The 12480-nt window shown below is 28.5% G+C and overlaps 1 protein-coding gene across 5 annotated transcripts in view; it reads right to left on the bottom strand.

The window, feature by feature from the left end:
* Positions 1-5157: 5157 nt before the first annotated feature.
* The window catches only part of nAChRalpha6 (nicotinic acetylcholine receptor alpha6), a 277603-nt gene continuing 270280 nt past the window's right edge, over positions 5158-12480 (bottom strand). For all 5 annotated transcript variants that reach the window (XM_088203413.1, XM_088203415.1, XM_088203416.1 and 2 more), the window contains one exon: positions 5158-5787. In XM_088203413.1, the coding sequence (XP_088059539.1) occupies positions 5703-5787 (85 nt within the window). In that variant the 3' untranslated portion in view covers positions 5158-5702. The remainder of the gene's footprint in view (positions 5788-12480) is intronic.

Genomic DNA, 12480 nt, shown 5'->3' with positions numbered 1-12480 from the left:
TCAATATTAATATTATATGTATAAATTATATGAAATATATGTATATAAACATATAAAATTAATTATTTAAAATAAATACATATATACATGTATATTATTAATTAAGAACAAATTTGGTATATTTCTTTTATCGTTGTTATGAATTATTATGCACAGTTATATTGTCAATATTGAAAGTGGGATTAATAAAAAATGTGTATAATAAAACAATAAGATTGTTTCATTGGATTTTTTTATAAATATATAGGTATTTTTGTAGAGAAGTGCAGAAATAAAACAAACTTCTATAATAATTATCAATTATTTATTTCACATTTTAAATTTACAATCCAAACTCTAAATACTATTTGTTTAAATGTTATTTTTACCCGTTATTTTTAATTTACATTGTTTAAGTCAGTTTTGTTTAATATATTTAAATATAAAAATCTCCATAGGAGCTTGTATTAAATACACATTTATTTTTTTTAATTTGCAGTCGTTAAAAGTTACAATAAAACATATATAATATAATATGATTAACTATCGTGATTTTCAAATTTACGCTTTTAATTTTTATACTTTTTGAATCACTAACCGTTTTAGTTTTATAACTCAAGGTTATCGTGTTTATTTTTATTCATAAAATGTAAATTAAAATTACACATTTCTCAATTATAACTCTTATATGAAACCTCCATCTATAGTACATCTCTATTACGTTACACGATATCTTTCATTACATTCTCATTAATTTATTTTGAGCTATATAAATTCAATAATTTGTAAAACGTATAATATTGAAACAGCAATTGGACCGTACACATTTCCTTTCAATAAAATCCTCGTTGACTTAGGTTATAGTTTGGTCATGTTGTCAACAAAGACGAATATGAAAGAACACTATTAACTTATTGCGCTATGCTTTTCCGAAACCAATACATAAACATTTTTATTTTTGTTGGCACAGGTTATAAACATTTTCAATTTCATTGACAAGCTTAAGATTCATTTTTCGTATATCAGGAGTTTCTCTTTCTCAATTATATAAAATTAAAATGAAAATATATTTAACCGTTCTCTTTTGAGGTTTCTTTAAATTTAAATTATTTAGATATTTTTTTTAAATTCGTTTTTATATATATCATTTTATTTAAATAATATCATTTATAAAAAATATAAATAAAATACAAAAAAATAATTGATGTAAAGAAAACAGTATAAAATTGAATTGTTCCCATTTTTACTTCAGTTAATTACATCAGAATTAATCCTTGTAGCTGATAAAATATTGTCTGAGAATATATAAATAAATCTGGTATTGAGAATCATAAACAAAATATTAAAAAACTTATAAAATATAAAAACTTATATTAACATCCACTTAGTGGATAAATTACATTTAATTTACGTTTTTTCTTTAATCCCTGGTTTGGGCAGTAGTTTATTTGACTAATTTTATTGTTTTTTGTTAAATTTATATTTTAAGTCATATTTTAATACGTACAGTTTGTATATGTAAGTGTATGTGTGTGAGTGTATTTAATAAAACAATAAAAATATTTTATTTATTAATTAAAATCAAATAAAATATATTTTATATATTTTTTTAAAATAAATATAACTTTTATATATTATAAATTTTAAAAAATTAACCCAATTTTTATTTTAAAACGTGTGTTCGTGTATGTGTATGTATGTATGTGTGTATATGTGTTTGTGTGTGTGTGTGTGTATGTGTCTTGAGTATATATAATATATTATATAAAATTCATTTTAATTTTAGTTTTAAGTTTGTTATTGACATGATTGATTTACCTATCTGCACAGTCCTTATTCCATTGTTTAAATACAGTACAAAAGAAAGTTGTTATTACATTTCTTCTTTTATGTTACGTTCTTTATATTAGCTGAGATCTTAGAATTCCACAATTTATATTCAATTTCTACTTAAGCTAACTTTTCATCTTCTAGAATCTTACGGCTAAATAAATGCAATCGTTATCAATACTACAACAATTTTTGAATATTCGTGTGACTGCAAGTATATTATTTTCCATGCGTTTCTATTGAACTTGAATCCTGATTTATTCATCTAACATCTACTTTCAAGCAAAAGTAGTTGAAATATACATATTTTCCGATAAGAACTACAATTGAAAAATGTCGTTTAAATCAAATCTCGGGACACGCCTATTTTACTTTGGATTTGTTAATTATGAAATGTGAAAAGCTTATATTTATATAAAATGTAGTAGATTTAAAACTCTATTCGGATGTAGATGATACCGCTAAACTTGAGTTACTATATATTGATAATACATTTATAAATAGCTAAGTAAGAAGTAGTACAAGAGTAGTGAATATTGGATTACATGATTATATAGATAATGAATGAGTACACGCTAATTAGATAATAGTGAGTCGAGAGCTTGAGACCAAATTTCACACCTAAATGTATTAAATGTTAAAAAATAATTATATAGCTTCATATTATTTGTATAGTTACAATATAATGTATATATGTGACACTTTTTTTATATATTTATCGCACATGTAGTAGCTGTGGAATAATTTAAGATTTTAAACACTAACTAGAAGCTATATATTAATATAAAAATATTGCTTTACAAAGTTTAATATAACAATAAAACAAGAATAAGTAGCAACCCTTTGACATATTCGGGCTCATGATTTACAATAAAGTTGCCACAGATTATAAATTAAAGCAAATTTGCAATCAGTAAGACGAAAAACACAGATTCTTAATAATTAAATAAATATATTTTATCTCAGCCCTCATCTCCATTTCAGAAAATTCTAGATGCGAAAATTAAAAACATTGGTTTGCGTTCTTTATTGTAACTAACGCATTTTTTAATAGTAGATTTTAGAAACTTTAAGAAACTGATACTCTGAGAATTTTTTTAAGATCTACAGTGCATCTTTTACATTAAACTCTTAAAGATTCCAAGCTCTTTTATCAAAAAATGTTAATTTTACAACTCATTGATAAATTTACCTCTTGCATACGCTGTATAGAGAGATATTATAGAGCACATACATACATGTTTTAAATTTTTCTTCGCAAATCAAAACTTAGAGCCAGAGCCGTGCCGAATTATGCGAGACTTTTACACGAGTAAGTTACCAAGATGTTCCTCATTTATATGATTTAAAAAAAAATAAGGTTTAGCGTTTTTAACTAAATAAATTAAATACATGTTTTATCGAAAGTATATATGCTAAAATAGTATATTTTTTTGCCAAGAATAATTAAAAATTAGGCCACACTAGAAAATATATTGAAAAATAACTGCTGTGTTTAACTTTTTCATACATTATATTATATAATTCGCACGACTCTGTTTTACCATTCAATTTACCATTCCACGTTTTCGACATAATTTACAATAAAATTTACAAGATAAACAATATACGATATAATTGAATTCAGAATAACCTCAACGATAATAATTTATTAATCACATAGAGACTTTGTCGTTAATTTGCTTAGTTTAATTCCACTTTTCAAGTGTCCTTGTATATATTTGAGGCTCTTCTTCATTCAAAATGATACGAAGTCAACAAAATCACTTAGAATAGAAAATGTGTATGTAATTCGATGTAACATTTGTTTTCAACAAACCGTCTCGATATCATTTCTAAAATTGTCTTATTAAAATACTATACACATTTTATGTAATGTAATGAGCAATTCAATATTCGAATATTGCATTCAATTAGTATAATTTATATGTATTATATAAGTAATGCAATGTATATTTATACGCTTATAAGGTGTACTTAAATAATACTCTTACATAAAACCGGTTATTACAGCTAAGAAAACAATATTGGTTGACGACGATAAGACCTGAATAAGATATTTTACTAACTAACATTGTTTTTATGTAGATAACACAATTCTTACGTAAATATGTTTCATATCAATATATGAAGATACAGATTTGTTAAAGATTGAATATTGGACTAAAAGCTAGTTTCAACCGAAAAGCCATACATATTTTTAAATGTAGTTTTTTTAATTAGTTTTTTTACTTTACAGCCAACTTTAATTAATATTATTTAGGCGAAATCGCCTTACATTTTGTATGGTGTATATAAACGTCCCGAAACAAAGCTGAAACTGTGCAATAAAATCAATTTGAAATGACAATAGTTTCAGCTCAGTTTGGACCCGACACGCATACGTTTAATATTTCATTATTACAAAAACCGAGTTACTAACCAATAACAATTGAACAAGTTAAAGTTTAATAATCATTTATTAATTTATATACTATACGTGTTACAATCTAGTAATATACATAGTTTTTATATGTTTAATATCAAATACACTATAACGAATCATCGTGCAACTAGTGGGTAACTAGCGGTTTAAATAAACGTATAGCACGCTCATATTTTATACATACATAAAAGATTTGAGAATTAAATGCCTAACATTTGAGTTATAATTTAGAGTCATTTTAATATTAGTTTTTTTATTATTTGTATTTAGAAAATGGTCACCACGAAAATATAAGATTTTTTAAGTAAGTTAGTAAAATATAGAATATTATAAAAATGTGTTGGAAGAATATATATATCATATAAAATATAAATAAAAAGATACCTGTATGTTTGATAGTCACAGAAGAAGAGCGTCATTTTTTAAGAATACGTCTTATCAACTATCCAAATCGGTATTAAAACTAATTCAATTCCGGTTCGTTGGCTGTAGAGATTAGAGTCCCAAATATTCTAATAAATATATATATTCATTAACAATAATAATAAAAAATACTAATCCTTCAAATTATGACACATCCTTACCTTTAGTAAGTTGGCTATTGTTTATCATAACCAAGTTGTGTCAAATCCTTTATATTGTTTTATTTTCTTTATCGCATACTTATTAATGAAATTTTAAGTTGTAAAAATTCCATTGTATTATATCTGAATAACAAATATTAGAATATTTGTAGAACTCTAGTCAGCCGTTGTACTTATTTCGAGCGAGTGAATAAAATATATTAAACTAACGACAATGTTGTGCGATTTTATTTTTATTTATTTATTTTACCGTATCATATTAGTTGACTTTAATTGTTTAATTGATAACTATTTATATAATATGTTCATTTCACATTTGTCCCTTTACCACTCAATTAATTTTCTTTATAATGTCAGGCATCAAATCCAAATCAAAATTATGAGCGTGCTTTCTCGAGTGTCTTAATACTGTGTAGGTATTTACAGATATACATACTTTGTTAAAACGAAACCTTGCCGCCCGTGTATTTGATACAATTCGTACATAGGACAGTTTTTTAAACTCAACTAACATTATTTAATATTATACACCAAAGGTGTCCATTCGACATCGATTATAACTTTGTATGAATAACGTATCGTCGGAAAATAAAGGAACATTTTCATATATGTATATGTAAGTACGATTTATTACTTTTTTTAATTGATCTTGCTCACTGTACACTATTCACTTATATTATTATTTAATATCACTTGACATTCATTTTCACACATGAAAAGCTTACGACCCAAATCATCTGATGGAGTGATTGTTGCCAGTTCGCTGCGGTTAAGCCTCGCTTAAATTTTTAACCGTTCGCAGGTAGGTGATGATTCATTCCCTCGCTACTTGATCCAATCGATTATTACAACCATACAATAATGCAAAGCGAGTTGATTAACTATTATTGAACGATTATGTGTGGAGCAGAAAGTAATACGGCAACGGTAGCTATTATGGTGAACAACGTGAAGATGATCAGGCAAAATCTGAAAATAAAACAACATATTTGTATCATATATAAAATCGTTAAAAATATATCCTTACAATAAAATTATGATAAATAAAACAGTAAAAATAATATTTAACATTTTCTTTCAAGGCAGTATTTTATTATGAGCTTCTCTTCATGGGAAGATTGTAACTCGTTACAGATGTTACGCTACTTATATTAAAATAATAGAATGAATAACATAATATGTATTTCACATTTTTCATAACCAATAAAAAGTGGCTTTATTGTAGAAAGAACTAGGTCTATAAAAATATTCTCTATTTTAATTAACGCAGAGAACCATACTAAATTAGGTTGCTGTATTTGATTAAGCATACGCTTTTAAAAATATACTGTAGATCACTAGTAATATATGTAAATGTATCTAATACCTTTGCTACATGAACGCATATAGCTTCTAGGATGTGAATAAATAATGGTTCAGCGATTATATAATAATATTTAATATAATAAAACCTAAATGGTTGTATATTTATTGATTAATTGTAAATCTTCCGTTAGCCCAATGAGTTATAACAAAGAAAGCAAAATCAACGTGTTTAGGTATGTAGTGAGACAGCATACTTAAATAAAAGTCTCTAAACTAGTGACATACATTTTATTAATGATTAACTATGTGTAATCAGTATATCAAAATATCAGTCACAATGTGTAGTTATTAAGATATTTATCCATGAAATTAAAAATCTCGTATAATCTAATCTGCGATGATTGATTGGATTTATAATGAAATAATAATATCTAACTCTAATCTATCAGACACGATATAAATTTAAAAAATTGGGATTTAAACCTAGATCTTTCAGGTATTAGTCACAAACTTATTGTGTTGTTATGTGACTGGTGCTTGAACATGTCGAAACATATTGCGGCTGAGCCAACGCGGTTACTAGTTTATACCTTTAATAGTCCAGTCAAATAAGGCGAAATAAAGGCTAAATCTCGGAATGAAAGATAACAAGCTGAAATTTTGCACAGACCTTCGTTTTGATGTTCTAAGGACAGGGTAAAAAGTATCATAAAATATCGTGTCTGCTAATCAAGATATCAAAGGTCAAAGGTCACAAAATTTGTTTTTTTGCAAATATCTCGCGTTTTATGCGTCGCACGTCATTAGATGCTTTACAAAACTTTTAAAGCATAAAATTTTCTACAAGTTTGGTTGACATATTTGTTTTGTATCATTAACCGTTTTTGAGATATAGCGCGAAGAGTGGGAGGTGTACATCTGTTTATAGAATCCAGCGAGTATTTCTACCTGCTTAACTTGGTATAAGCTTTGAAAAAGTAAACAATCGTGAAAAAAGTGGTCTCGGCAAGTCGTTTGAACCATAATTTTATTACTTTCTTCATTGTATTATTAGGAATTAGGAATGAAATATTGCTCGACAACAAATTTGTGCGAAAAAATTGAAAGAGTTGAGAGATGTCCTTACGGAGTATGTACCAGATGATAAGAAGATCATTTCCAAATTAAGAGAAAAATATTTAACTGATATTATAATAACAACGAAGATTGGATCATTCCCTGTTTTTTCTTTTCGCGATGCTCAAGCTTAAATTTTATCCATAGCTTGGTATGAAAATAAAAAAGGCACTTCGAAAGAAGAACACTTGCGCGTAGTGAAAGCTGCTGCGGCGATTATTAGAGAAGATATTCGATCTTCTGTTGTTGAGACCAAGTCCTATCCACCCCCGAGTAAAATATTAATGAAGAAATTTCGAAAACTTTATTACATTTTCTGCAAGAAGTTATTATAAAGAACAGAAAAGGAAAGACGGGGCATTTTAAAACGAAATACACAGCTATAAGTCATGCTATAATGATTTCCATACGAAAACGGTCCTTTTCTTCGCAGTTATTAATAGGCCTATCTGTATTTCTTCATAGAATAAATACAGATAAGCCAAACATCCAAAAATACTTTTGGATGTTTTGTCAAGTTTAGGTTTTTTCGCTTCATATAGTGATACTGAAAATGTTAAATTTCAGCTGTTTATCACCCACAGCTTCGTAATCAACCATCAGAGTCAAGTGCCTAAGTACAGTATGCAGCGGATAATGCAGAAAAATATTTATACTCTTGATGGCTATAATACTGTTCATATAATGGGAATGATAAAAATAATAACTCCAAAATCTGAAGTTTTATCCGATGACCGCATAAAGAAATTTACAACAAAACCAAGTGCAAAGGAGCTAGCAGCACTATCACATGTACCCCTTCTAGTGTATGAAAATCATGTCGTACCCGGATTGAGCAAGAGATTCAAGTTCAAAATTTTAATGATGTAGAAGAACTAACCGAACAAATATTTAATGTAGTTGATTAGTTGTGGATGTACGGAAAGTGGAAAAATATCTCATCGTTGCCAGGGTGGAATGGATTTATTGAACAACTTACAAAAAACAATGAGAACTTTGTAACTTCTCGGATTTTGTTTCTTACTTTTATTCATCATCCTGCGAATAATATGGACACAATTTACACCACATTACAGTGTGCTATAAACACTGCCAAGAAACATGAACAAAGAACACGCTTAATAACTTTTGATCAGCCGTTGTACATAAAAGCACGTGAAATCGTAGCAGCTTCAGATGCTAACTCAGACTTGTCCAGAGTAGTTGTGAAACTAGGAGGCTTTCATATGCTTATGTCTTTTATTGGATGCATAGGGTATATAATGAATGGAAGTGGAATCAAGGAAGCTCTCAGTACAATTTATGCTTCGAATTCTGTCGACAAAATGTTGGATGGTCACGCTTTCGCAAGAAGTATCAGAGGCCATACACTATTACTTTTTGCATTATCGATGATGATTTTTGAAGATATGGAGATTGAAAGTTATAATGCTTTAGATGGGTTCATTCAGCAGATAACAATTTGCGATATTTCCTATGAAACTGTGGAAGAATGTGCATGTAACTCTGGCTCCGTAGTTTACATAGCGTTATCCTATAAACGGATGCGCGCTTCCCACTCCCCGCGCTATATCTCGAAAACCATTAACCATACGAAAAAATAATTTATAACAAACTTGTAGAAAATTATATTTTCTATAAGTTTTGTGAAACATCTAATAACATGCAACGCAAAGGAGGCGAGATATTTTCAAAAAAAAAAACGATTTTTATGACTTTTGACCTTTAATATCTTGATTAGCAGACACGATATCTTATGAGACTTTTCACACTATCTTTAGAACGCCAAAACAAAGGTCTGTGCAAAATTTCAGCTTGTTATCTTTCATTCCGAGGTTAAACCCTTATTTGACTGGACTATAAGTGCTGCATTAATTTCAAAGCAATAAAAAATTCAACCTGACTAGATTTATTTGGGTTAGTATTTTTTTGCATAGTTTCTACTATAGAAATTATTAAAAAAGCAAAATATTATTTATTTTCCATTGATAAATATGTTTCAAAAGTGACTATTTTTTTAACGTTCGATTTCTTCCAGCGAAAGAAAATTTTGATAGGCACGGAAATTAAATTTCCAATTGACTGAATATTCATTAATTATCAAAAAATATATTTTATGTAATATAATAGATGGAAATTTTATACGTCTTGTTTTACACAATGTGAATAATGAATCCATTGTCTGATTTGAAATGTAAATTATAATATTTATAATTTTACGGCACTGGACTACGCCGTTGTACGCGTGTATAATAAATGACTAAATATGTATATATTTGTACAATTTCAGCTCGCGTTTACATCCGCCGGTGACTCCGACCTAATAATACAAAGGCATGGCGTACTACATCTCTTCTGGTATTTTTTGATCATTATTTTTACATCTGGGCAAATAATTTTAAAGTGCCTTTTGCTATATGAAGTTCGTGTATTTTTTTTCATAACGAAAAAAATAACAGAAAATAAATAATTCATATGCTATTAAATGAAGCCGATTTTAAAGTTGTTAAGGGGCGTTATTAACAACCAGTCAATTCTCGGTGATTTTTGGATTTTAGAATTTTAGAGTGTCTAGAAAGTCGCGATCGCATCCCTTATTCTTACCGCTGCGGCCAACACCTCGGCGCTTAAAATAGTTCCTCTTACATTAGTCATCCGGGTTCTTAACAAGTGAACTACACACAATGATATTTTCGACAATAGCTATGAGGAATTAAATAAAAATATATAGGATGTTCATATATTTTAGGTGTGCACTATAATTATTTTTTAATATTTTTAAATATTCAATATTATAATTATTTTTTGTATAATGAAAATTAGAATAAGGGAAATAAATATATATGACTATATGTATATTACTCGCTTAAGAATTGAATCAATGTAACGTTGAAGAGTTTGTAATGAATTGTATGAATATGAATATAACCATAAGTTTCATTGCTTACGAAAATTTTCAAATATGAGAACAATGATTCAATGTTTGGCATCCGTCTCACGTATTTCAATTGAGTACGCATTTTCGTTACAGAATTTTTTTATCGAGCGCAGGGCCGCGCTGACAATAAAATACAATAATTGAGCGGCTATTGAAAATTAAACTCGGGCCCCCTTTTGTTCAATTAAAACAGAGCCGTATTTCATTGATACGGGCGCAAAATTTGCGTTTCGCCCAAAGGTAGGCAAGTCACGAACACCGCCGGCATTGAATATAATTATCCATTATTTCAGGGGTACTGCTTACCCATTCCACGCTGGACATCGGACTGTGGAAATTCCTTCGGTGGGAATTAGTCCCACGGTGGAATAATTCCCATTACATTCCAACCGAGCGGTAGTTTGCAAGAAAACGAATTAATTAGTTGAATCAAAGTAGGGTAGTTTTGCAAGAGAGCCCATTGTTACGACGCTACCCGAGAAATATTAACGTTCGGCAACGCTCGTAATTCATATTGTAGCGAATCTTACTGTTTTACGTTCGCAATTAATTTAACAACGTTTTTATTGTTAGATACCTATTGTGCAACACGGGGGAATGAATCAATCTGAATTTAAGCGCATTGTCTTATTATGATGTATTATTGAACGCAGCATTAATAGATTAGCACGAAGCTTAACTGCTGAATACTATTATGTTGAGATTATTGAATATTAGGGCCACAATATCTATATATTATAATGTATAATACAAAATTCTACAAATTAATTAGGTATTTTAATATTACGTATAATAAAAAACAACGGCTATAATAATTATAGTATTAGTGTTATAAAGTATTATTTCTTAAATTAGAAATTAAAAAAATTACAGTTGATTTTTTACCGCGGTTGATGGATACAATACAGAAATTTAGCATCCAATTTTATCATTTCCTAATCTTTGGAGACGCCCAAAGTCACCCCTAATCATAAAAAGGTTGGCAAAATGTTCATAGTTAACTATATACCAATAGCAGTGTTGTCATGTCCTGCTAAATTATTCGAAATAATTATCGATAGTTACGTCTTCAATCACTTCCGACAAGTTTTGTTAGACAAACAGCATGGGTTTCATTCCTCCCGTTCCACTGTTACTTAACTTCTGTCTTTCACCAAAACGGTGATAAAATCACTCAATATTTGTCATGGGTTATTAGTAAAAAAGTCGGACCTCGGTTGCCGGATGATTTAACTCAATTATTCTTGATTCATTTGAGCGATAGTGTAAAAAAAATATTTTACCCCTTCGTGGTTTCCTCAAGGGTCCATCCTGAATCTTTTGCGTTTCACGTTATTGAATAATATATATAATAATAAGATATATACGGCAGTTCTTTATGCAGATTATTTTAATTTATTTAAATTCATTCAATCTGTTACGGTCTACTTCTTTTCCAAAGTTATTTACAGGGCTTTTTTGTCACGTAATGCGGTGGAATGGCATTCCAGCACCTTTTTTACGGTATTTTTACTGTTTCAAAAGCAATTGTTACTGAATACACGTACGTAACGATTATCAATCTGCGGAACATTTTATTTCTTTATTCTTACGTAAATATGACGTCATTATATGACGTCAACACCAAGTTTAAAAATGAAAGAAAATTCCGTTTACTTCTCAACCGATGGTCCTACTAAAAAAAAGTCCAAAACAATAACAAAAATGATGACATAAAATATGGAAATATTGCTGCAAGTTGATTATGAATCATCTCAAGCAAGACCAAACTCAGCATGATTGGTCAGATTGCTGGTCATTAGAACAAAAAAACGATTTTTGGTAAAAAAAAAATGAATGGTTGAACATACACAAAACGAAACTTGGCTGCACACCTTGCAGAAATATTAGAACTTTTGGAACTGAAACGACGATGGGAATGAAAATTTTCAAAGATAGACTAACAATAAAATCACATATTTTGGGAAAGCTATAATACAATTTAGCTCACATTGAAAAAAACATTCCTTTACTGAGAATATGTAGCACACAAAGCAGCGTTAAAAATTATTTCAGAAACCGAAAATAAAAGATAAAAAATATGTTTTTTAAATTTCCCAAAAAGTAATAAGAGCAAAAATAATTGGAAGTGCATATAAAGTAGCAAAGAAAAATCAATTCTATACCTTAAAGTGAAATTTATCTGCAAGAACTAGATGGAATTGAATTGGATATTAACTTTGTTCAACAAACGTATGCATTAATATTAAGAATCATATAAAGAATGAAATAAAAAAATGTCATTAAATAAATTGCTTAATCTA

Source organism: Plectrocnemia conspersa, unplaced genomic scaffold (genome assembly GCF_051122295.1).
Source record: "Plectrocnemia conspersa isolate PC_06_02 unplaced genomic scaffold, ASM5112229v1 ptg000014l, whole genome shotgun sequence".
NCBI classification, from domain to species: domain Eukaryota; kingdom Metazoa; phylum Arthropoda; class Insecta; order Trichoptera; family Polycentropodidae; genus Plectrocnemia; species Plectrocnemia conspersa.
The sequence above is the reverse complement of the archived record's forward strand: the minus strand, read 5'-3'. Positions and strand labels throughout refer to the sequence as shown.